This window comes from Lathamus discolor, chromosome 9 (assembly GCF_037157495.1).
Source record: "Lathamus discolor isolate bLatDis1 chromosome 9, bLatDis1.hap1, whole genome shotgun sequence".
Taxonomy (NCBI): Eukaryota; Metazoa; Chordata; class Aves; order Psittaciformes; family Psittacidae; genus Lathamus; species Lathamus discolor.
In genome coordinates this window covers 3154402-3181668 of record NC_088892.1, presented here as the reverse complement: position 1 = coordinate 3181668, position 27267 = coordinate 3154402, and the positions used below count along the sequence as shown (strand labels likewise).

Sequence of the window (27267 nt, the reverse complement as noted above, 5' to 3'; positions counted from 1 at the left end):
ACTTAAACAGGGGAAGCCCAGGTTAGATATAAGGAAGTAGTTCTTTTCACTGTGAGGGTGGTGAGGCACTGACACAGGGTGCCCAAAGAACTGGTAAATGCTCCATCCCTGGCAGTGTTTATGGCCAGGCTGGACAGAGCCTTGGGCAACATGGTCTAGCGTGCAGTATCCCTGCCCATGGCAGAGGAGTTGGAACTGTATGATCATAAGGTCCTTTCTAACCCAAACCATTCCATGATTCTATGAAGTATCAGCCTTCACCCCACACCAGCCAGAGCCTACCCTGGGGTTGGAGGAGGAAGAGCAGCATGCTGGGACTCGCCAATTGACATGGGGCATTTCATCAGCAGTTTTTCTGACAGAGAGCCAAGACTCCACTTACTATAAATCAACAATAACTGCCTGACTCAAACAAGCATCTGCTATTTACTCTGGCTGTGCAAGCCAATTCATTTGGCCTTACACAGAATTGGTGTATAGCAAAGAGACATATCTGTAAATGATTTACTTAGGGAAAAAACATGCCAAACTTACTATCTATTATTTGACAGTCCCATTATGGTAACAGGATGCTGCTGTACTCTGTGGCACAGCCCTGATTCTTCCCTGAACCAGTGCTGACAAGTTCACTTCTGGCATGCATCACGAAGGAGGGAAAAGAGACTCTGAAAACGCACAGGGTAATGCTAGAATTAACTGAGAAGCAGCGTTCTGACACTACCAGGTGAGCACCCATCAGTGTGGGAACTCCACTTGACACAAGGATGACGTTAAGCACAGGAGGGGAATGTCACAGTGAGATGAACCAGAGACAGAAGCCTCCCACCCCCATCGCTCGCCACCAGCCGGGAACTGTGCTACCTCCTCTCCCAGGGATGCCATCACCTCTCTAACAACAACTGCCAATGGTGTGTGCATGTGCTGCACTGAACAATTTATGTTAGCACCAAGGAAGAATGATGATTTGTATTGGTTCATTAGGAAACAAGTCAGATGGCACATTTCATTACTGGACAGTTAAGGCTCCCACAACAGAGACTCTCTCTCTCTTGCCAGGGAATCATAACTTTTAACTGCAGTTAGAAACCAGGTACTGCTGACCCACAGCACAAGGAAATAGGCTAGATACTTCTAGATGCTAATTACCAAGGAAAGATGGCACAAAGATCTTGCTGTTGAGAGGGAACATGTGGGTTCACACTTATCTCTGGCGAGCCTGGCACTACAGAGCTGGACATGGAAAAGTTGCTTTCTTAAGAGGCAGGGAGAAGCACCATGGATGCCAAGGACAAAGCACTGCTCTTAATGGACAGATGGTTCTGCTGTTTTGTGAGTATCAAGAGAACTGACTCTCTAAAAGGTATACAAGAGAGGAAAAGCATCCCCTAAATTTGGAGTTGTGGGTCTCAGATTGTAGGAGGGCTGACGGGAACTTAGCGCACACTTGAATGTGAAGAGGAGAAGCAGGAACTGACCGCTCCAGGGTCTCACTGGGTCACGAAGATAACCGGGCATTGAAAAGGACTGTGTTTTGGCAAACTGGTTTGCACACTTTTTGAAGGCAGCCTGTAATGGGAAAGACAAATGCAGGACAAAGAAATTTATCCTTGAATTTTCTCCTTTACTAGCTTAAGGGACCTTAGAAAGCCTCTGCACTTTGTTCCCACCACCCTTGCCTCAGTCCTTTTGACCTGGCAGGCTGCCCAAGGCAAGGCTACTGAACTTCTTTCAACCAGAGGAGAACATATCGTGATGTTGCAAATGCCTCCAGCATCTAGATGTTAATAACTTGGCTGCTGATAACAAGAACTCGGTATTAGCAGCATCTGACTCTCCAGCTACTGTGGTAGAGAAAGACAACACCTGGAGGTGGAAGTGATTTTCCCTCCTCCCTCTGTATGCATTACCTTCAGCCGCCCGTTTGAAGAAGACTTTGCAGCTACCACAAGTGAGGGCTCCATAATGGCACCCAGATGCTTCATCTCCACAGATCAGGCAAGTCTTTTGAGGTGGAAAGTAATAGTCAATGGGCAAGATGTGTTCATGGCCAGTCTCCAACCTGCAGCATAAAACAGAAAGAGAACAAACGAAAGGGTCAGCAAATGGGGTCAGGACAAGCCACAGGTGAGCACAGTGGATCGCGCTTGTGAGAATGACCACGGTAAAACCCAGTGTTTCGGTGATGGGACAAGCCAAGCACCGATCAGAAAGGGGACAATCAACAACTAAGCCAAACCTCACTTTGCCCATGCAGAAGACCATGCTGGGGTGCCCCTCCTGACATTGCCCCTAGGTACAATATGTGACAAAGTACAGACACAGCGACAGCACAGCCTAGAAAGAGAAGACAATTGGGACTGGCTGTTGCAGTGTTCGTGCAATTTTGGCTTCAACAGTAACACCAGTACATCAAAAAAGGGCTCTCAATGCTCATTAAGCTACATGAACCCATTTCATTAAGGTCAATGTTACCACTTCACTAGAGATTAATTTATCCATTTGATTCTTAACTTAAACAGATGTTCCCAAGCTGTCAACCCCCCTTAAGCTCTTCTTTTCTTGTCTTGCTTCTTTTCTACCTATTTCCTCTTCTTCTTTCAGATCTACCCATTGCCATCCCTCCTCTCCAAACATGTACTCCTCATGCTTGCCCCCATCCACATGCCTAAACCCTTCCCTCTTGGCTGGTACTTGTCCCACCGCCTCCTGCCTGATGCGAATTGCCACCCACTTGTTTGATCAGATCCATGAAGAAGCTGGTTTTCTGGAAAGCACGGCAGCAGGAGAGGTGCTTAGAATCAGAAGTCAACACACAGCCAGGCAGTCTGGGGAGCAACAGCATTTTAAGTTATTTGCTAAAGCTCCCTTTGTCTCAAAACACCAGATGAGGCAATTAGCTTCTAACAGTCAGTAGGTCATTGCAACTTGTTCGTCAAAATTAGACCTGCTTTAAAATTAGACCTGCTTTTTGTTTCTGGTATTGTTTGCCTCTTTGCAGCTGAGCTCCCAGTAATCAAATTAAAAGTGAATGTGACAACGCTGGGACTTCTCAGAAAAAAATCTTTATAGTCAGAGAAGCCCAAGCCTCATTTGGGCTGACAGTATGAATAAACCCGAAGTCCACTGAAACAGAAAACAGCCCTGGCAGAGATGGCAGCCAGAACCCACACCATGAAGTCTTGCAAGGGATCAAGCACCACCACAGACCCCAGGGCAAGGAAACACTGCTCTGCTGTGAAGCCCTTCTGTCCATGGCCAGTGCCACTCCACTCCCTGCAGGCAGCTTTGTCCATGAGGGAATGACACAAGCAAGGGGAGATCTTATACACCGAAAGAGCAGTGGCAGGGTCGAGGTTTAATTAGGAAAGATGTGTTTTCTCTGTGCTAACTACCAGCTTTTCTACTGAGGTTTCCACCTCTGCCGTGAGTTACAATGCGCAGCACCACCGCCCTGCGCTTGCCAGGCTGAGATTGCAATGGGCACCGGTCCCCCACAGTCCCCTGCCTCTCCTACCTCCCCACCTCCTCTTCCCCATCTTGTTTCACTACTACCCAACCACAGCAAGATCCTGCAGCACGCACTCGCATATGCAGCAGTCCTGAGGATATCGGGACTTAAAACAAGTTAAGAGTGAAATAGCTTTAAGAACAATCATTCTTAAGGAGAACTGCGGCAAGGACAATGATATACCTGTGTAAGGGCAGCTGCCTTGCTATCATCTTTTGCTCAGATATATTAATTACAGTAATAAGAACAGCTTCTTTAGTCCAGACTATCTATACCCTTTTCTTCCGCCTCCTAAGAGACATAAATTTAACTGAGGAGAGAGGTTTTAAATGAGAAAACGTGTTTCCTCAAGAACACATGAGGAACTACTATTCAACTGGTTTAAATCATACCACAGGCTGAAAAATACTTCCCAGTACAGACAAGACTTACCTGACTGCTGTTGTTACATGAACAACTAACTGGGATGCTTAATCTCAACCAAAGACCAGTGCCATTACCAGAGTGCTGGTGCAGTTTGCCCCTCAGGCAGGTCAGAGCTCTTTGCTGAAGTATTTCTAAGCCCCTCACACCATGAGAGTAAAGTGCAAAATGGGACAATTATTGGTGAGACAAAGACCCAGGCTCACCACTGTCCTCCCAGCTTGCTGTCAATTGTGTCCTTCAGGAATGCTGCTACCTTCTGTTCTTCACAAGAGACCTATGTAGATCCTACCTGCCTACCTAAATTGTAGGTTAATAGCTGGAATAGCAATTTTATCCTCTGTTCTTAAGGCAAGAAACATTTTGGGCGATTTCTCATCTTTTTAGCTGTATCAATCAGAATCAGTGACTCATCTGTAGATGCTTCTCAACTATCTTTCCTTGACAAATCTCAATTTTCCAAGGCTTTTCTTGAATTACTGATTAAATGGAGGAGATACAGTTGGCTGCAGCATGCCTACCATAGCTAAGTCCTGATGCAGATAACATCTCCATGTCTCACCCTCCATTTCCTCCTGGTGCAATCTCACTTCCCTGTCCCCAGCAGTGCCCAGGGCACCCTGCTTCCCCCTGCACCATGGATGCACGAGCACCCAGTGCAGCACAGCCTTGGCACTCAGCTCAAGGTGCTACCATAGAGCAGACACTATTATGAAATCAGAAATCTGAAAAGGTTATCTTTTTCCATAGGCCTTCCATGCTGTGCTTTCCCTGTTCTTTGCACGATGTATTTCAGATAGGAAATGAGAAAAAGTGACTCACACAGGAGTAGCCGTTATGATGACAGAAGCAGGACCCCCAGAAGACCTTGGTGTATTTTTGAGGCTTAATTATTTAAAGCTGCAAAATAGGTTAGCCATTAAGGTTTGAGTGGCTTTTTAAACAGCTTTTTAAACAGCTGTTTCTGCATGAGACGAGCCATGCAAGTACAAGCATACCTTCATGCTCGTGCATGTCTAGTGGACCTATATGCCTCTACCTACAATGGGTGCTGGGCTGTGCATCCCAGAGGTACTCAGGCTCTTCCACAAACCCACATGTGCTTGGCCACACTTGCCCCAGCTGCCCCTTTACATGTGGAAACCAGAGGGAGCTGGTGACCCCAGAGGTTGGGGAGACAGCCTCCTCCAGGTATAACACTCTCACCTTCAAGCTTGGCACCAGGCAGCCACAGCATCCCACCACACTGGGAGACTGGTGCTTCAGCAGCCAGGGAGTGGCTCAGCTGTAGGCTGAGCTATGCAGCATCCTCACTATTTCCAGCTCTCTACAGAACCATTACTACCATCAGCTGTTGTCCAGAGTGGAAGGATTTGCCCAGGGATGCCCTTGATTTTAAAAAGTTGCCAATTAAATTTTTCTTTTTTTTATTTTTTGAGGGAAAATTGTCAGAAAAAAAACCCCATAAAAGGCAAGCAACTTGGAGTGAGCTATGATAATGGTACTCTTTAATGATCTATTTTCCAGTTTCTAGGAGACCTTTCAAGGGTGTTAGCAGAACACATAGGTAATAACATTGCAATGAGCCAAAAAACATGGCTTACAGGGATCTTGGAGGCACGTGGAATGGCAGCTTTCTGGGCAGAGCCCAGACACCCACCTGCATGGGGGTCCCAGGGACCAGCAGCATTTGCAGCTCCTGTGCTCCACAAAGGGTCAGGGAGCACCTTGCAAGGGATGGGCTGCTCAAAAGCTTTCCTCCCAGCGGAATTTTTCACTCTATGGGTACCTGCTGATCGCACCCACCCCACAAAGCCACCAGGAACACCGAGACCCGCCAAAACGAAGCCTTGAGCACCTCGTGCAATGTTCCAGAATGCATGGCTGTAGTTCATGAATGCATGGGAAGTGTCACGGTGCCTCAGAAACCCAAAGCAAAGAGATAGTGCGGCACGGGCAGACACAACGGCTGCAGTGGTGACGTCGGGCAGAGATTCCAGCCCTGGCGCGCAGCTTGAAGGCCAAGGTCAGCTCTGCTCATAGTGGAGCATGGTAGTTTTCAGGGGAGAGAAAAAACAACCTCGGTATCTCTTTTCTGGCTGTAGAAAGAGATTTGATTGTCCTTTCAGAAGGGTTCTCTGAGGAAACGGAGAGTCTATGGAGCTCCTGCCACAGGCGAATATTGCTAAAGAACTATGATTCTGCAGTTTTTTTGTCAATAATTACTTTCACTGTACAGTCCAAATTTCACAACACACCCAGAAAAAACAGGGCAATCATGGATAAAAGAGAAGCCAACCACTTTTTATAACCCACAAAGAAAGTTTCCACCTTGACAATAGAGAGCACACCCTACCCAAGAGGAGCCAAGGCACAACTGCCCTCCCCTGACAACTTCCAAGAGACCACGAAAAAGTATGCGTGCAGCTTTATCTGCATAGTTTCTGCAGTCTACGCATGCCTGACTGAGTAAGATTAACTTGTTAATCAATTCACCATGTTAATATAATACAATACATATTCCTTATGCTGTTTTCCATCAGTCTGGCATACCAGAACAACCACAATTAGCACCTCCTTCGCTCTTCAATTTGACTACATTTTTCATGTTAAAATTACACAAAGAGTTGCACCAGACCAAACTGAAATGCTGCAGTACTATTCTTGACAAGGCTGTGTCTTGACAGCTGGTACAACCTCTTTGTGGCATCAGCTCAGCTCCTGAACAGCTCAGATTGGAGCATCCCTGATCAGGATTTGCCTGCCCACCCACAGTGGCTGCCACACACCCCAGCTCATCCCAGCCCAACCAGCCATCAGCTGGGAATCCCCAGGGTAGAGCACTGTTGGTCACACACCTTGCCCTTTGGGGAAAGCGTTTGCACGTTCACAATGCCGTATCTAAAAGTCTGGCTGTCCATAATGCTCAAGAAGATGCTGAGCCATGAACTGAATAGGCACTTGCACACAAACTCGGCTAACACAGAATCCTGCGCAGTCACTTCAAGAACTGCCATTTCTGAGATACTGCAATGTCATCAGTTGTAAACGTTGCCTTTAAAATGGCATTGTCTGTGCACGAGATTTTCAAACGAAGTATTAAAAATAATGGGCTTTCCATCAGTGATACTGCGTGGCTCATGGCTGGAGCCATGGATTCATGGGTTCATGGTCTATGAATCACAGCAAGGTGCAAGACCCACCCTTAGATAAGAGCTCAACTGTTTGCTTCAGGCAAGGATCTCCCATCATCTTGCACGGTCCTGTTTTACTGCCACTAGCTTCAGCCAGAGCTGAACCGACTCTTCAACCCACAGTCACTAAGCCACACTGATTCCGATAAGGCCTGCATGGTAACTTTAAAATGTCCCATCTGTTAAAATGCTGTGAGCAGTTTGATTTATGAACTTGCAGCCTTGTACACTGAATTTATTTCATTTTCCTAAATAGTCCCTGAATATGTTTCTAAACTGGCCATGCCTTGTTTTCATGTATAACTGCCGGAGGCAAAGGCAAGATAGCATCTCTGAGAGAGCAGAGCACAGTTCACAGTGTGAACAACAGGGACATGTCTGTGGCAAGCATAATGGGAACTTGATCTTCATCAGATTTAAACAAATATTAGCAGATGACAGTGGGTTTTCGAAACGTCCCAGGCAATGAGGGGTGGCAGAACTAGTACACCCTCAGGAGAAGGTCCTCCCAACAACAGCGCTCCAGCTGAGAAGGCAGCAGGTAAGGCATCAGCAGGCACCTGGGAGAGCAGCAGCAGGCAACAGCTCAAAGGCTGCTTCCCAACCCAGGGGGCACAAATAACTTCAACAAGCACAGCTGCACACATCCACTCTCAAACCTCCCAAATTAAATTACCCTTTTTTCTTTTCAAATACTCTGTTTGCTCTGATAGTTTATTTTTGGGTCCCAGGCACATTCTGAAGCCCCACCTCCCCTTTCTTGTTTTGCTTTCCTCTGCTGCACAAGAAGGTAGATCCAGCCTGGAGCTGCATGGAAACTGGCTGCCCTTGGCCCATGGAGCAGCTTTTGCCACAGCACCCAGGGGACTGTTCGCAAACTGCCACCCAACCAGACGAGCCACCACACACCTATTAACAGGATGGATGCTAGAAGCTGCGACACAACCCAAACCACTGGGGAGTCTCCCAGTTTTAATGACCATCACTAACTCTCAGCGTCCAGTCATCCCTAAGAAGCAGAAAATGAGGCTGAAAAGGTGAAAGGAGGCAGGTATGCAAATGCAAAGCCACTCTGCAGCTTCTGCATCACACCGGTAGCCTCTGCAATAGGCTGCTGCCTGCATTTTGTATACAGAACCAAGACCAAAACTTCTGCCTCCAAACCCAATCTCCAGCTGACAAATCAGCTTGGGGAAGATGAAGCACTTGATTTCCTCAGATGGAGGAGGTGTCTACAAAGAGATGGCATAACCATATTGCAAGGTTACTTAAGATGGGAACTCAGCTAATTATGAAACATAAAAGGGACAAGAAGCAAAACAGGAGCAATGCAAGCAGGCTTCAGCCCTGACGAGCACCCCGAGGTCATTGTAAGCCAGACTGTCCTGGCGACTGCAGAGACACCAGGAGTCTCCAAGGACAAGACCTTGGGGTCCTCGGTGCACAGAGAGCCCGACTCATTTCCCAAGCAAAATAGCCTGTCCCGACCAATATTTTTTAGTTAGTTTAACCCACACCATAATCTTTCCTTCTCAAATCCATCTCTGCTGGAAAAAGAAAACATGGCTATAAAGAAAATCACAAATAATGAGTTACTCTTGATCCATAAATTTCATGCTCCAAGAAACACTGCCATTGTGCCAGCCAGGGAGTGCTGGTTACAGTCACTTAGGAAGCACCCTGGCTGTGGCTGTACTTGGCAGGGTATCGCAGGCGTGTAGTACAACATGCTAACAACAGTCTGCTTTTCTAGAAGGCATTTATCCTTCCCTCTGGAAAACTAAGCATGACCATATTTATTAAACACTCAGGAAAAGACAATGCGAGCTCCTTGGTGGTTCCTCACAATGCTCAGTCCATGGTGCAGATCTCCAGAGGCACCAGAACGTCTCCCTCCCTGAGCCAGCTCGATTCCCCAGCCAGAGCCACCCTCAGCACCCCATGAGTGCTGGAGCTATGAAGGGACATCGGAGGCTGCCAAAGCCGTGGCTGGCCATGGCAACAGCACAGCTCCTTGCACCTCGGATGGCACCCATGCAGCACTCCCTGGGCAGGAGGGATTCTGCCAGGAGGAATCCCGGTCCTCTCCCAGGGCTTGCCAAGGCTGCACAATCGCGGAGATCAGCAGAACGGGGCTGAAGACCAGAGCTCCTCTCTCCGCACACCCTGCATATTCAGATTCATAGAATCATAGAATGGTTTGGGTTGGAAGGGACCTTCAAAGGTCATCCCGTCCAAACGCCTTGATTAATGTTTCTTTTGTTTTTGTCGGATACGGATCTTAATGCCTGCACTGCATTTATAAGTCAGAGAAGTAGCCCCTGCTCACAAAGCCTTTGTAGAACAATACCTGCTCAGAGACTTTTCACAGGCAGGAACAGGACCAAGGGGAGGCTTGCAGAGGCCCCATGGTCACCCAACACACACAGACCTGTGTCCAGTGATGGGGCACAGCCAGAGCACCTCGTGTGAGCCAGCCATTCAGTCTCTGAGGTAGGGACCAGAGGAGCTCACCTTCAGCTGTGCCCTGGAGGAGAGTACCTGCTGGAACAGGGCTCCTAGCTGGCCTGCTGAAAGATGTCAGGATTCATTTCCAGACTCTGATATTTAAAACACATAATATTTTCCCCACTTTATTTGGCAGTGGAAATACTGCTATAAAAACTGGAGCCTCAAGTTCTGCATTTTTATTTCTCTGCTGGATGAAGCTTGAGTTGAAAACAGGCGGATGACAGACAACCAAGAAATCTAGCATGGAAAAATGAGAAGACCACAAAATACCACTAAGATTGGAGGTACCCAGCTGGGAAGGCACACCATCGGAGTGAGACCTGCCAGCACAGGCAGCAAAGCAAAAGGCGGCATCGCTGCCTTTCAGAGGACCACCATTGCCAGGTGAACAAGCACCCTCCTCCTCTTCCTCCTCCCAGCAAAGCACAGCAGCTCTGGGGATGGATGGGGAAGAGAGGAAGAAACAGAAACATCCAGCTCAGAGAGTGGCTCCTGCCTCCCACCCTTTATCCTGCAGCACCCATTACTGCAGCAGGATGCCAGGACTCGCCAGAGTGGCTCAACCATCCATGCCAGCTCTCGTGCCATGCCCCACCGCTGACACAGCTGCAGGCAGTAGCTGAGAGCCTGCAGAGGGGGTTTTGGTCTGGTCTCAGTAGGAATTTCAGCTGGACCCCATAACTTACTGGCACAGCTGGGTTTATTTTAGGCATGTTTATACCAAGACTGCATCTTTGCAGAGACACAGCTGCAGGGGCATAAAAATGCTTTTCCTTTTTATGTCTGGAAGCGGGCAGAAGCTGTATCTCCAAAATTTCTCTTCATCTCTGCTGGCAAACCACTTGTTTTCTAGAGGAGACTTCACAACTTACGCAATATCATCTGCCCACGCCCTCAAAGCACATCATGCTTTGAGTCATCTCATAAGGAGTAAACACAGAAGTTATAATGAAGGTTTCACATATCTATGGTCTTCCTGGCACTCTCAGGCCTGATCTCAACAACAGAGCAACACAGAGGCAAATTCCTCAGCATTCTTGCAGCAACTGGCCAACATCGACTCATGACGCTGGACAGGATGAGCAGTGAGCTGTGCTGGTACCAATGCTGGCAGCACACTCAGCAAACACAGGGCATCCCAGCCTGGCATGGACAGGGAAACAGTGCCTTGATGGTGGTGCACCCTTTTAGAGACACAAGGCACAGACAAGCCAGACCTGTCATTTTGGGAGTTGAAAGCATTTACTGGGACAGAGCAAGGGCAGAACCTTGCAGCAGCACCTCTTAGCTTCTCCCAGGGGACTCTCGTGCATAGGATGTACCCCTGAAACCACAGGCAGACACTGGAGTTTGCAGACATGCCAGCCCTGCAGGGCTGCAATGCCCTCAGAATGCTGAGGTGCTTGTGCAATCACTTAGGAGCCTGGTACCCTCTGCTTCGCCACTGCCTCGCTCCTCTGAGCAGGCAAAGAACAAAAGCAGCCTGAAATCATTTCAAGCCCGCCTGCAAACCAAAACACAGATGCCACATCTAATTTTAGGCCTCCCAGCCTTGAGAGCATTCTTTTAATTCTCTTTTTAAGCAAGCAGCAAGATAGTAATCTTGGGACAAAGCTGCCAAATCAGCCAAGCGCCCACCTTAACCCAAAGTCTTGGGAAGCCAGAGGGTGTGGGGAAGGCAGAGTCCCATCTTCTCCACCAGCCAGGAGCGAACAGATCACCCTGATCCCAGGGTATCCCACAGGACACACGGAGCCTCCTTTGTCAGCTGAGAAGCAGCACACGGAGTGGCCCACTGCCCTGCTGACCTCAGGCTGGCACCTTACCCCTGCCAGGATACGGACAACTATTCCAACTCAGGCCATAATTCAACTGCTCAAGCACCAACGTGGCAAAACAGAGGGTGAGCTGAACAAAGGGAGAACTGCTGCCCCAAGGTCCCTCTTAGCTGCTACCCTCAGCCCAGTCTCATCCCACCCTCAGCACAGCTACAAGGGGAGGATGCTGCATGTGCAGGTGCCCCAGCACTTCCTCGCTTGGCTCCCCCTTCAAAGCCATCCTCTGAAATGGCCAAGAAACAAGGATCTGGTATTTGGCACAGGCTCTGCTGTAAACAAGAAAGGGAAAAAATCCCTGTGATGCTATTATTTTTTTCCCTAATCATTTAAAGATGCTCCTGGGTACTTGGGAGCAGATTGGGAAGTAATACATCTAAATTTCTTTTCAAGTGGAAGATCATATTATCAGGGAAAGACTTTTTAACCGCAGGAGGCACATAAAAACTAAGCAAATAACTGAAAGCCAGAAAACTAAATCCATGTGAAAAGGCTAATATAATTGGGACAACCTCAGATGATCTGAACCATACGAGCACGCACAGGGACAAAGCCAGGAGTCAGCCAAGGAGGGGACGTGGCCCTTGCAGGACCCACAGCTCCAGGCTGCGGACCTGAGCTGGACATGTCCCACCTAGACCTGCCTAGCTGCATGGAGCTGGTGCTTCCAGACAGCAGAAGAAGGGAAGGGAACCTGGAGGGTTAGTTCTCAACTCTGTGTCTGAACGGTGAGAGGAAGTGATGATGATTTCATACCAAGCCCCGTGATGCCCATGCACAGAGACTCACAGAGCCCCCTCCAGCTAGGGGAACCCACACCAGCACTCCTTCCCACAGAGGGTATGGTGCCAAGCACCCATTTCTCCTCATCTCCTCCACAGAAGGTGTCTGCAGACAGGTTGCTGCAGGCACTGGGGCAAGGCATGGAGATGTTATTTATACAAGAAGAGGACAGGCATACAAAACCCCCATGCTGTATCCGCAGGTAGAAGGGACACATGCCCACAAATGCACACACACATGATCCAAGCAAGAACGTAGATCACCCAAATAATGTTCACACACAGTATCTCATTTTCCAGCTAAGGCACCTAATTGCCATCCAGACAAAAGCAATTAACCTGATTTGCATTTCAGTTACTTTTCTCCCCTTCTCTCTTTTATAAGAGGGAAAAGGAGCTGCCGGGAGAGGCTGTCCAACCCTCTCCAATGGCACGTCAGAAAACATGCGGATGCTGTTGCTGCTGCCTGCTCCAGATAGACGGGGAGAGGGAGGAGGCAAGAGCCTTCTCTAGGAAATTACTGATACAAGAATTTGTGCCTGGGCTCTGTTCTCAGCACACAGGCCAAGGTCAAAGCATTTCTCCTGCCATTTCTAACCAGCAAAGAAGCTAGTGCAGCTGAAACATGTAATGTCAGGCAAACTGCTGAAGGCTTTGGTGAGAAAACACCAGAAAAATAAGTGAAGTATTACTGTCAGAAGGCAAGAGGCAGCTCCCTAATGCCCTCCCCAACCAGTAGGAACACACAGGGAAAGCAGCTAAGTCCAGTATGTTTTCACCTTGTCCCAGGGACTGAGTATGTCCCATGGAGGCTCTAAAGTGTATTTTGGGACATCTGCAGCCTCCCTTCTGGCATTTATGGGCATTGCCAGTGCATCAGATGGCCAGAGCTACAGCTTAACTCAATTGGAGCTTCATGTGGGTGCTGACACCCCGGATAAGGCGGTCAGCATCCCGGGACACCATCCCAATGTCACCTGGATGAAGACTTTAAAAAAGATAATCATTACAGCTGTGGCCATGCCCAGCGCACAACCAGTGGCCAGGACAATGTACGGTGCACTGGAGCAGTTCTCCACACTCTGCATGGCATGACCAGGGCTCTGCCAGCCCAGGCACACAGATTGTGTCCCCCAAAGTCCATCTCTCCATGGTGCAGACCCATCACTACAGTCACACACAGACACACATGCCAGGCTGCTCGCCCCGGCTGCTGTGCAGGATGGCTGCTTGCAGCGCTCCCTCACTCTTGCGGCAAAGGATGCCCTGCACAGAAACTACTGGTTTCCCGACACTGGTGGTGCTGTACTGACTGTCTAAGCCTTATTTAAGACATATTTCTTGCTCTCAGAGCTGTTTTGGGAACAGCAGCCACCCTGCCTGCAATCTTGAGATGCTCAGCATGGTCCATGGCATCAACAGCCCACATTCTGGGTAGCACAGTGGAGGCACCAACCAGCCCCTCTAGCCTAAACATGGGCTTATCCATGGCTCTTCACTGGGGACTGTTAGGCTTTTACTTATTATGGCATGCTCCATTTGCTGCTTTTTGGTTGCACAGAAGAGTCACCAGGAGATGTGCAGAGCTCAAGGTGTGATCCACCCATACAGGCACTGGAGATGCCAGGAGCTGGGCGTCATCCAATTCATCCCCCAGTAGGATGGGTGCCCACTGCTCCAGCAAAGGGCAACAGCTATAAATACCTGTAGAGGTTAGCTATATTTTTAAGATGATTTATAATACTGCAAAATCACTGACGCTGTCATCTGTGTCCCAACAAATCATCTTACCACTTCTGAGGACATGTCAGTATTTGACTTTGCTTACTCTTATTATTTAAAGAGGCCTCCCCAGATGTGGGGCTGAGGAGTTTCAAACCACAGAGGAGCATGGGGTGACCTTGCTCCTTCCTGGCTTCTGCTCAGATTGCATTAAACAGGAAAAAAGCAGTGGCAAGAGAGCAGCCCGAGCCAAGACTGTTCCCCCAGCGGGTACCATCCTTCTCCCCTTCAGGCATCCAGGCAGTGCAGAGGCTCCTGTCCAGATCTCCTGAGGTGAGATGCTGCACCCCTGTAACTCCACTCCAGCATACTGCCCTGGTGTCTGAGTGCTGGACAGGGCCACACATCCCTGGGGACAGCATTTGGGTCTGCTAAAGAAAACGGGGCTATTGCCAAGGTGTAAAGTCCAGTGCAGGAGTACACTTGTGCCGGACTCCCTGGCAAAGCCAAGCACAAACCCATGCCTGGCCCCCTGGAGCTCACCTCCAGTAACTGCCAGAGACCACTGCAGGTTGTATGTTCTGAGGAACTGCTGCCAAAGCAACAGGCTCATGACAAACCCCATCTCCCCCATATACAGAAAAGGAGTAATACATATTTTTCACGGTTGCCTGGAGGCTAAACAAATTGCTGCTGGGCTGTAAGTGCCGTAGAAGGAAAGTGCCATCAAAGCACAAAGTACTATTGCCGATAATGTTCTTCGTACTGTTGGAGGATACACTGAACCTCATGTAAAAATACTCATGAGAAAAAACAGGGTCACAATCATTATTTTTGAGGCAGAATAAAACCACAAACACACACTGCAGAGGAAGGCATTTTGCTAAGCAGTGCTCCTCCTGTGCTCTGCCCTGTGCCCACTGCTGGGAGAGGAGCTAAGCTGTGGATGAGCAACACAGGCATCTCAGCAGAGACGACAGACAGCAGTGGATGCAGTGAAGAGCTATATGGATAAGAACCTCTGTCACCAGTCTTTGCCATGACAACTAGGTCAGTCCCTTTTTATTTTTCAGAGATTATTGTATGACTGTTATTGGTAAAAAAAATAAAGCCGGCTCTGGTCCACATGTCATGCAGTCACTATCCACACCGGGGCCACCAGTCTGTCTCGAGTGAAAATCCCAAAGTGACCAAACTGCTTTTTTTCCATGGCAGGAAAGCGAACAGAGGCTGACTTCCTCACAGCATGCAGCCTCAAACACCAGGTCACCAAGTCCACGCTGGACAAGGTCACTCCAACCCAAAAGCCAGGAATGCTCATCCACACAGACGCAGCTAAGTCCCGCTGTTCAGCACACCCAAACCTACAGATAATTGGCAACTATATTCCACGGACCACTAAAGCAGTCCAGAGGTCCCCAGGGACCCACGGACCGCCTGGAGGCTGCTTCCCCAAAGCTCTGGTGTGATGCCTGCCATGCCGTGCCATGCCAAGGTAGCCAGGCTGGTAGAGCACAGCTGAGCTGCCGCAGCTGAGCTGAGGTTTATCTCGCCTCCTTTCCCCACAGTAACTCAATGCATGGGGGTCCCTTCTGCCCTGCCCACACCTCAGGGGCCTGTGCCTGCTCCCTTGACCAGAGGCACCCTGCAGCACTCCTGCATTCATGCACAGGATTTGCATTGGCCAGACAGCATCTTCCCGGTACTCCCTGCTGGTGTCCGTGCCAGCCTGCGCAGGAGGTGGTACAGCTGAAGCAGAGACTTGCAAAAGACCACCAGCCATCTCCTATCATCACCTCTGTGCCCCACCAGTGCCAGTGTCCAGCCCAGAGCCACCTCGGCCCCTGGCATCAACAAGAAGTTGCAGTCCTGCTGTTCAGTTTGACAACAACTGAAAACAGGAGGAAGGCAGAGACAGGATGGCATGCCTGCACTGGCCAGATATTAAGAGCTGACATGCCTGTATATGCCTCTTAATTGTTTATGGGGTGTAAATGCTCCACTGAAATGGGAGATTGGACATTTGCCTCCTGCGCATCTTGTCTCCTGGCTCTCTTGAGGGAAGGAAAGAGCTGGAAAGGATCTGGTACCCACATAGAAAACTTTGCCATTGCTGCATTCCTATGAATATGGTATAGAAATGGGTCTGTCCAAGGTGGAAGATCACTCTGACAAATACTCACATCCTACCAAAGCATAATAACAAAGGAAGATGTCCATGCCCTGTGTGTCATGTCACCACACTGCCACGGCATCAGAGAAGCATTTTCCCAGCAGGCACAGGTCAGGTGGCCTGTCCAAGAAGACTTTGTGTCAGATGTTCCTTTTGCAGAAAACATTCTTCAAAACCAAGAAAATTCACTTAAAATCACAAAAATGCTGAAGTAAACTGAGCAAGAGGAATAAAAGATCACATCTCATACACCCCTCAAGCAGCTAGGTTCATTCAATGCTTCTTGCTTCAGACTGTCTGGCTTACAAAGCCATGCTGTTTTATTATCCACTTGCAAATGTGTTAAGACTATTAACACCTCAAAAATGCAGAGGAACACAGAATACAGCAAAATACGCAAAGCTGATACCCCTCAAGGCACACAGATCATCTTGCAACATACTGAACACCAAAACCCTCCTCTACAACCTACGGTGTATGTGGAGGTGTAAGGCTTAGTGGGTTATTACGTCAAGGTTCCTGTGAATTGTAACGAAGGGAAAGGAGGGTTCTGACAAGGGGCAGAGGCTGCTCAGGACCTCTATAAACAGTAACAGCAGCACAGCATGTTCAGGGATGTTGCTCATGAGTTCCCGTGCACCAGCCAGGTGCAGCTGCAGAGGATGCTCACTTCCTGCAGAGCAGCTCAGAGAAATAAACGAGGTTTACTAGAAGTAGTAGGAAGCCTCCCACAGAATAGCCGTCTTTCAGTAAACGCCTGTTTGATAAATTTAAAATGTTCCACGGGACGATAAACCAATAGGGTCTTTTTCCTTTTGTATTTAACTTTGCAATTTTAGCCTACAATCATAAGTGGAAAGTATCCGTTTCAAACGTAAATAGCCTGTGGAGCAGGTCTGTGGACAGCCACTAGCGAGGACGCCAAGCACAGACAGAAAGCCAGCTAGAATAACAACTGGCAATACAGACATGGCAAACAGGACAGCCATTTTACAAACAGTGACTTAAAAAATAGAAATGAGGCTCAGTGCTGAGACAAAAAAGAAGTAGCGTGACCTCCAGAGGTCCCTTCCACCCCTAGCGAATCTGCGATATAAATGATAGAAAAATACAAAGAACTACTGCCCTCTATTACAAATTATTTTTAACTCTGTGAGATGAAATTGCTTTCATCATACCAAAAAAAGACGTTCCCATGTGAGTGAAAAAAACAAAACACCCCAACAAAACACCCAACCTTCTAATGTTTTATGAAACTCTCTGATTCCTTCCTGCAATAAATGGCAATGCTTATGGCTTTCCTCCCAGTTCAGGAGCACAGGGCTCATTCCCCACCATGTAGAGGCACTGACTTCTGATTAGCGCCAGTTTTCACTGTGCTTTTTCCCTGAACCACCCGTCTGAAATTCGCTCTCGAAGCACTGCAGGCCTTTATCTTTCCTTCGCCCGGGAGATGCAGTTCAGAGGCACCACCCCGGCACGGACACAGAGCGAGCTGTTGTCTCCTGCCGAGCGCAGCGTGGCCTTGGAGGGTCCCCGCAGCGGAGGCGAGGGGAGTTGCGCATGGTCCGGAGGGGCGGCTGGCGGTGGATGGCATCCAGCATTCACTGCCTCGCTACACTGTTTATGCCTTAACTCTAGCCCAGATTGTCCCACACTTTCCTGGGTCTGAAGCGAGGGGTGGGAGGCAGAGACTTCCAGGAATTGCCTGCTCCATGCTGCATGGACACACCGGCGGCAGGAGCATGCTCCTGATGCGAGCACCCACAAACCCACCAGCAGCTCCCAGGCTCCTCGGCGTGGTACAGCCCCTCATGTATGCCTCATGCCAACACGTTCCACACCACGATGCCCACAGCGTGGTGACAGATGGTCACCGAGCATGGCCATGCTGCCAGGTGCCCACCAGAAACGGCATCATCCTCCTGCTCCACGTGTAGCAACAGCCCCACGGAAGAGTTGTCCTCAGGGAGGGGGCCATCCTGCCCTGGGAGGCTGGTGCCCGGTGGTGATCCTGGTCCAGAGGCTGATGCCCCTCCCTGTGGCGGGGATCCTGCACCAGGGGCTGGAGCCCATTACCCTAGCCTTGCAAGAATGGAATGCATAGGGAAAGGCACAACTGTGCACCAGGTTCGATTTTCTTCCAGCCATAGCAATGTACAAAGCCAGAGGACCCTACATGTGCTACAACACGTGCTTTCTCTCTCGGTCACAATTGGTATTTTGACATATATTCCCCTTCAGCCCTGAAAAAACCAGCACAAAATCACAACCAATTTCTAACCAGCTCTGCTTGGCTGGAATGAAGTTCTCATAACAGGAACACCAAGAAGTAACATGAAGCACAGCTATCACCCGTGTAACAAATACCGGTGAATGCTGCAAGCAGCAGGAAAAAAACAAAAGCTGTACACATAGGAGAATAGATGTCATGGGCAAATCTTGCACAGCTTCCTGGCCTGAAATCCTCAGTAATTCAGGCCAGAGCACACAGAATGCCAGTATAACTCAAATGCACCAATGCTTTTAAAGCTTTTTATGCATTATTTCTCTGCTGAAATTGTCTGAATTCTTAGCTAGTATTTTCTATGCCAAGTATCATGTAGAACTTACCCTATTGTTGCAACCAGCACTTAAAGGAAACGGGAAGGGGGAGAAGTAATCACTGCTGCTATCAAGCGTGAGACTTTGGAACCAGTTTCCATATGGTACAAGAGTTCAAAAATTCAAGACATGGGCAGAAGAGGATGGAGCAAATTCTGTCCTTGAACAGTTTTATACTGAATTGGTGAAAAGGCAAACAGATGTTTTGTGTTGCAAGAGTGGCGGGGCCAGTCTCACACACATCCCCACGGAGCATGTATGCTCTCCCCATAGCCTATCCTTAACAAGGCAATGCATCTCCCCTTTCCAATGGAAAAGGGAGAGCTGGAGAACCAGCAAGAAAGGGAGGGACAGATCGAAGAGGGAGGGGAAAAAGAAGACACCATTTTATGATACTTGGTATAAGCTGTGGGCATACGAAGAAACCCCAGAACTAAAAATCAGTTGTGTAGAAGGAGCAAGTTGGAAAATAAATAACACTGGAAATTGTTATTTTTCCTTCATCCACTGCCGCAGACATAAATCCCAATTTAACAGCAAAGGAAAGGGCGGTGCCAGCCCCTTGGACAGAGCTTTCACCTCTAGCATGGCACTTGGCATGCACAGACTGGAGCGACGACTGAAAGTATCAATGCTTTTTTAACGCCCATGGGCTCAGCCAGCGTGGTAACCACAGACTGTGATCCTGCCAGTCCGGAGGGTTTTCTGGGAGGCTCCGGGCATCTTCAGGAGAAAACAGCCAGTCCCTCTGCATGCGGTCCACTAGCAGAACACAGGCTCTTGGAGCAGACTCGTGTGTGCCCAGCACCAAGCCAAACAGCCCATCTTTACGGAGGTCCCCTCCTGCCCTCACACCACTGAAAGGATCGTCTCATTTATCAGTTTAAATGAAAACTAACTCACAGCAAAGGCCGATATAAATCGGCACTCTCTAAACGCAGTTAAAACAAGTCAACTAGGTAAGCGTGGTAGAAAATAAACAAGCTTTGGCTTGCTGTCTCAGCTCTTCAGTGAGCAGCTCTCGGCAGCAAGGGAAGGAGCTGCAGCGGCTGTGCTCCCAGGGCAGTGTGGGGAAGTGCCCATCGTGCCACGCTCCCTCACACATGGGGTTCACTGCACCTGCCCCTCTCCTCCAGGAATAAGAGTTGAACAGAGCTTCAACAACCTGGCTGCTCCAGTTACCAGGTCTCAGCGTATCACTTGCTTCACAACCTTAACTCAAGCTGGGACTGATAAGCATCTTGACACAGCCTGGGAACGTGCCAAGGCACATTTAAAGAGTCTTGAGTTCTCTAAACAAGACACAGTGCTGGTGCAGGACTGGCATTTTATTCTCTGTCTAAACCAACCTTATCGTGCCTGTCATTAGGGACAAGAATTAAAAGGAGATGAGGAAGAATTTCATTCTGTACTTTCTCTTCTCCTTTTATCAGGAACCATCAGAAAGCTTTAGCACAACTTCCCCAGCCTCCCAAGGCTTGCCATCCGTGGATCCGTACCAGCATCTGCAGACCACAAGTACTATTACGAAGCTGGCCAAAGCAGTGGGCTTCAGAAACTGCATTCTTCCTGGCATGGCTTGTTTTTCAAAGAAATATTTACTTAACATCACCATTCGCCCAAACAGAAAGGTTATACAGACAAATGGCTGGTGAGAGGGTCACCACCTTCCCAAGGGCTCCGAGGCCTGCCTGCAAAGAGCTGAGTGTCCCCAGACCCTCCCAGGGGTTAAGGCCAGCCTGGAGAACAGCCTCCCTTCTTGCCCCACCTGTCAGTGCAGTAACCCACCCTTGACCCTGTTACTGCAATCTTATCTCCTCTTTCAATAGGCAGAAATTATTACAGGTATTATCTGTAGAGGTATCACAATTACATAGCTGGCCACAAAAGGATTATGCAGTCATTATGCCAGGTGATGCATAAACACCCGGCACTCGCCCAGGCAGATTACATCCAAACTGAAGAAAGGAATCTGCAGGTAGGTATGACCACCAGACACAGGGATACCAAACAGGTAACAGTAGTAACCGCAAATGCCACTTAAATCCCATCTGAAACCACGGACAGCTAGACTTTCCTCAGATAATTACCCTCTAAATTCCTGTATCGCCTTTGTTTCCATTGCTTCAGCAATAGCTCCTTCTTTGATTCCATTTTAGCTTAAACTAAACAGGCCCACACCACTTACCTGCCACTGTGTTTTGATCTGAGAAGTCCTTTTGATGCCATTACCTTGGATTTATTCTATCAATGCTGCATCTCAGTCTTGAAACAGATTATTTAGTTACTTCCAAGATTGCCGGTAGTAATAATGCAATAACCAGAGCACAAAGATAAACAGCTATGAGTCCATAGCATAACAAAAGCTTGGATTAATTTGCTAATTATATGTAAGCATTACTGGCCCAATCAGGTACACCATATCAAAAGCTTTAAATTAAATCAAATTGGGTTAATGCCTACTTTGCCTCCTGTGCAAGTCTCATGTACAATGTTCCAGTGGCTCTAAACTGGGAGCAGTCATAGATCTATGTGGTCCAAGATGCCATCCTACACTGCACCCCACCGCACCCTTTGCCTGGAGACCACCAACCACCCCATGGACAGGCCAGGAGTGCCCCCGCTCAGGGCACCTCGGTTCAGTCCTGTTGGATCTGAGGCAGTCCCTGATATTGGACAGGGTTTGTTACATGAGCTGTGAGCATCCCACACTGAGGTGGAAGCCAGCACCCGGTTTTCTATGCACGATCCATGAAGCAGCCCAGCCTCCCTCTTTCACGGCTTCAGAGGTAAGCACTTCTACTTGGAACCCTAGAACCGAAATTGATGGTAGTTTATACAAAGGAAAAATGTAAACTATTCCCCCCAGATATTAAACTGTTCATGCTCTAGTGCCATACATTTGGGGGGTGTTTGTCTCTAAACCAGCCTATCTATACCTAACCTAGACTGCACGAGGGCAGAGCTGGGGTTTCAAAGAGAGGCTCACCTTGGAGGGAAGTGATGTGACCCCACTAGCACTAACCAGGACCATTTAAAAACAGAAAGAACTTGGAGAAACACATCTTAAAGTGCTCCTTATTCTTCAAAGAAGAGTGGGCTGCACCTGCAGCTACTGCTGCCAGCACTGCCATGGCACAGGGATCTGCAGTGCGATCTCCTTAAGCTGGTGAAGTTGCAGCGAGCTGCAGAAATGCCCCCACTGCTCCCAACGAAAACGCTGATACCACATTTTCCCAGGCTGAGAGGGTAAAGCTTTCTATGCAACGCCACACAGGGCAGGATCTGGAATCCAGCACCAGGAGCTAGCGGGGGAGTACAGGTCCAAAACAGAGCAGCCTTCAGTGAGGGAACTTTGCTATAAAGTGGTTTAGCTCCAGTGACTCTTTTTTCCTTGCTGCCTGGGAAGCTGGGACAGGATCTCCTGCCATCAGCCTCAGCTGCAGCAGATACTGCTCACCGCACTGGCTCTGTGAGGGGTGCCTGTATCTTATCCATGGGAAAATTAAAAGCCACAGCAATTGACAGGCTGCACAGTGTAAAGTTAATGGAGTTTTTGCTAGGATGAAATACAAACCTGGCAGCAATGACACGTGTATCTTCAACACCACAAAGAAGCATTATGCTTTCCTTTCGGCATTTTGAAACTGCATGTGAACACAGGATATAAGCACTTCGAGTCTCTCATGCCCTGGCAGCAGCTGTTAGTGCTGCAGTTCGAAGGACAAGATATTGGTAGTTTGACAGTTTGCTGTGCTAACTCTGACTTCACATCCCCAGCAGATGCTTGCCAGCAGGAGCACAGACCCTCCAGAACCACCGTGCCAGGGAAACAAGGACAGAGACACAGCACGCTGAATGGAGCCATGAGGAAGAGGAAGATACAGCACTTCCATGGGAATGAGGGAGACATCATTTTTACCTCTAAGACAAGACTGGGGCAAAATTCACCTGCTGCCCAGGCCCAGCTCATGCGGCTCCCTGCCTGACCACCACACCAGCCCAAACCTGTGTTTGTTACACAGTGTTACCCTCCGTGCAGGATTTGACCGCACAGGCTTCACAGGCAAACAAACCATGGCCAAGGCTGAGCCTCCTGCTACCAAAAACCTGCATCATTCACTGCCAGCATTGGGGCAGCTGAGATTTTCCAACTTCATTCATCCCCACTCACTCTGCGCTGATTTCAGCAGAGATTTATCCAAGACCCCAGCAGAGATGCACATGGCTCCTGCCCTGGCACAACACTCCCAGCCGGACTCACTTTTACCTCTCCTTACTTTTATCTTTTTTTTTTTTTTTTTTGCCAAGCCCTCAACTTCTTCATAAAATCTACAAGTAAATTACTGAGCGGATGATAATTACCACACTCCCCGAATAAAGCTGTGAGCTTTTTAAAGCAGAACAAGCACAGAAGCACGAGCAGCTGTCCTGTGCTTATTTAAAGGGAAAGTCTAATTGCTCATTTTAATCTTTGCTCCCCCCAGAGCTCCTCACAGTGAGCACTTGGACATGACACTCCACCGATGCAAAACCCAGCTGAGTCCACATCAACCACCTGTGGCCAGGGTCACCCCCCCCCCAGCATTCCAGCTTTCCATCAGCTGTGGCCATTCCCTGGTGCAGTAATGCAGTTTGCCGTGATGAGAGGCGCCGAAGCATCATGCCCACTGGTTTATGGAGTATACCTATTTCACAGGGACAGGTGGTCTCTTTCTTTGAGGTTAATCCACCAGAAAGAAAAAAAAAAAAAGAAAAAAGCTTTTCATTGAATCCTTCTTCTCAAACAAATCTTCCATCCTCTGCTGTATCTCTAAATACTTTTCTATCTTTATGTTAAAAGGCATTTCCTATCTGTATTTAGACCAGAGCTTCAAAGCCCAGGCAGTATTTCTCTGCCTATACGCCAGCAGTTTCAGGTCGGCTCATTCCCCACGCGTCTGGCTCGCAGCCGAGCGAAGCACAGGGGGAATTTTAACTCGATCTCAGCCATCGGTCCGTGCTTCAAGTGCAGCACCCCGATTCTTGCACACTTACCGCAGCCGAGGGAAGTGGGATAACAGAGGTGAAATGAAAAGGGATAAATGCAATCAGCCGTAAGGGGACGGTGGAGAATTCCGGGAGTTGAGCGCGGTATTTCTGGCAAAATTCTAGCTAATTAGGCACAAGAGGCAGCATTTCGGTTACGGCTCGGGAAGCCTCCGACAGCGGAAATGCGAACCAAGCTGGGGCAGCAGCGACAGAGGTGCTCGGACCCGCCGAGCAGCAGCTGCGGGATGGGGCGCGGGGTGTCGGCGCCATGCGGGTACAGGATACTGATGGATACGGTGCAGGTACGTGGTGACGGCGGGATGAGGGATAGGGGTGTCAGCGGGACGCAGGTACTCACCGGACATCGCCGTAGGCGCCGGCGTAGCCCTCGGTCCAGGCCTCCAGCTCGCTCTTGATGCAGGCAGCCGGGACAGCGAAGGGCGCCCGGCCCGCCGGGTACCAGGTGTCGGCGGGGAAGTCTGCGGTCTCCGCGGCCAGCCCGCGCCCGCAACCGAGGGGCCCGGCGGGCGGCTCGGCGCAGGGCCCGTACAGCGGCCCCTCCTCGGTGAGGAAGGCGGGCCAGGGCGGCGCGGGGCCCGGAGGGGCCATTTCGGTGCCGTAGCAGCACAGGTTGCCCCAGCCGCCGCCCGCCGCCGACCCCGGCGGGCTCTCCAGCTTGACGCGGGCAGGCGGCGGCAGGCGAAGGCCGGGGGCCGGCCGCGCTGCGGGCTCCGGCGAGCCGTGGCAGAGCTCCGGCCCGGCGGAGACATCGACGGCCAGGGCAGCGCCGGCGCCCGCGAAGGCGGCCGGAGCGGGCGGTGCCTGCGGCGGGTCCCCGCCGGCCGGGAGAGGGGTACGGCGCGGCCCGGCGGGCAGCACGAACATGCAGTCCTCACGGGTCAGCGGCTCGGTCGGGGCCTCCAGGGCCAGGCCCATGGAGGCAGACACGGCCCTGCAGAGCTGCCTGGCGCTGTCGCCCAGCGGGTCCTCCTTGGGCGCCGGCTCGGCTTCGGGCGCCGGCAGCAGCGGCATCGCGCCCGTCTCGCCCAGCAGCTCCCTCATTTCGCCGGAGCAGGGAAAAGGCGAGCCCACGGCAGGGCCGCCCGCCGGCAGCGCCTTCCCGGCGTCGCGGGGCTCCTGGGGTGGCAGGCAGGAGGGCGAGCACGGCGGCCGGGGGCTCGCAGCACAGGGCTGCTGGCCGGCGCCGGGCTCCTCCCGCGGCGCCTGGAAAGCCTCGCACACGCTCTGGAAAAAGCTCTGGAAAGCCCCGCGGAAGGTCCTGCCGCCCGCCCGCGGGTACACGCGGCCAACCCCCAGCTGGACCTCCATGCCCGCTGGGAGTGGGGCAGCGAAGGGGGCAGCGGAAACAGCAGCGGCAGGCAAGGCGAAGCCGGAGCGCCCCGGCAGCAGCTCCCCCGCCGCCCGCCGCCGTACCGGTCAGCAGCGGCGCGGCCCCGCGGCGGCCATGTCCGCCGAAGCACGGGCAGGGAGCGCGGGGTGCGGAACACGCAGCCAAAGTTGCAGCCGGCACCGCGGGCAGGTGCTTGCGGGCGCGGGAAGCGGGAGGCGGAGCGGCGGGCGGGGCCGCCCCACGCCGGCCCGGGAGCTCCCCGGGGTCCCGCCGGGGCCGAAGCGCGCTCGCCCTGCGCGCAGCTGCGCTCGGAGCCGCTCCTGCTCCGGGCTGGGCGGCGAGCGGGGTCCCGCGGGGCTGCCCCGGCCGAGCGCGGGCCCGCAGCGCCGCCGCCGGCGTCCGCTGCAATTTCTCGGCTCGGCGCTTTCAGCGGTGCTGGCCCCCGCGGGCGGAGCGGAGCGGGACGGGACGGGACGGGACGGGACGAGCTGCGCAACGCGGCGCGGCTGCAGCTGCCCCTGGTGCCCGTTCCCCGGTAGGCGGCCCCGGCGCGGGGGGCTCCTCTCCCTTCGCGGCTCCGCCTGCCCCGCGTGGTGCGGTGCGCGCGGTTGGGCGGAATGAGCAGGAAAACCTCGTTTGCGCTGTGCGGTGCCCGTTGGGGGCTCAGCAGCTCCCTCCGCCAGAGCCCTGCTGGGGCTCCACCGGCCCCGCTGCCTCCTGGGCGAGGAGGTTGTGCCCCTCTCCCCGTCCTACGGCGACCATCCCTATCCAGACCCAGCAGACCGCTGTACCACCTCCCTGGTCACGCACCAGGCTGACGATGACCTCGCTAGCAGACATAATTAGTGTAGACCTACCACAAACAAGGCTTGAGCTCCCCTTGCTGGTCCTGTAACTAACAGTCCTCAAGCAACTTCTGGTAGGCGCCATTCCCAGGCAACCTGGTAATGGAATCAGTCATTTGAATTTGTTCAAAATAAGCCCATTAATTTCAATCCCTTTGGAGATAAAGGGAAAGTAATAACGTGTTGTAAATGGAGAAGTGGAGCCAGTCGGGAAAATGAAGAATCCTATACAGTCCTTTAAAGGTATTTTTACAAGCTGTAGAAGATAGAAATCCCAAGTACAGCCAAGCGCAGTCTGTCAGCGTGCTCTGAGCAGCTGGAGCCCTGCATCTGTCAGCAGCGTGGCTGGAGAAGGCAATTTATGGAGAAACCCTGTGGGCTTTCAGTCTGCATGAAGCTCCAAGCTGGTTTTTAATGACATGTAATATAGCACCTAAAGTGATAGAGAAGCATGGCTAAAAGCTGAAAAGGCAAAAATGGAGGGATGCACTGTGACATGTGCAGGGCGACTGTGTAAACCGTCATAGGCCTCAGCGTTCCCACCTGCGTTGCCACGGAAGGGCCTGACTGCAGCTCGGGGTGAGCTCCCTCACGGCACGTGGCCCCAGCCCGGGGGTGACAGAGTAGAATCACAGTGAATCATAGAAGCATTGGACCAGTAGCTGCAGCTCTGGGTGAGAGGGGATGGAATACGGCAGGAGAGGTGTTTGAGGGATGCAAAGAAACCCATGGAGATGAGGAGGACATTTGTGTGGTCAGCTAATAACCACATTACAAATTGTTCCTCACCTACTCACATGGGGAAAAGCCTGCATGTAGGAGGCCTTTTCATGGGGTAGGCTTGTTAGAAGTGACTGCTACAGAAGCAAGGTTGTGTGCATCGCTTTTCAAAGAGCTGGTATAAAGCCTAAACTGGATTTTATGCAAAATTAGTACCATTAGCTCAAAGAATGTCTATTTCTTGGACACCAGTAAGTGTTCAAGCTTGCTCTTCTCACCAGCTACACAGTACCAGCAATGCTCCAGCTTTACCACAAAGCTGTTCAGCCCTTCAGAAATGAGGGCAAAGCCCTTGAGGCACAAACCCAAGATTTGCAGATGGATCCGATCATGCTATCCCCTGTAAATGATGCAATTTCCCTCCTCCCCATTCCACAAAATTAGCTGTTGCCACAAATCAGTGCTGGTACCTACCAAGTTGATGCAGATCCCAGTGTCTTTGATCATTCAGTCATCAGCAATTGTCAGGACCCTGGAGTAAAATACATGGACTCTGGAAAACATCAAG

At 50.6% G+C, this 27267-nt stretch overlaps 1 protein-coding gene across 1 annotated transcript in view; it reads right to left on the bottom strand.

The window, feature by feature from the left end:
* The window catches only part of AR (androgen receptor), a 54665-nt gene extending 29324 nt beyond the window's left edge, over positions 1-25341 (bottom strand). The window contains exons 1-2 of the mRNA XM_065689278.1: positions 24142-25341; positions 1908-2059 (exon numbers count right to left, since the gene is read on the bottom strand). Coding sequence (XP_065545350.1) covers positions 1908-2059; positions 24142-25112 — 1123 coding nt within the window. The 5' untranslated portion in view covers positions 25113-25341. The remainder of the gene's footprint in view (positions 1-1907; positions 2060-24141) is intronic.
* Positions 25342-27267: the final 1926 nt, after the last annotated feature.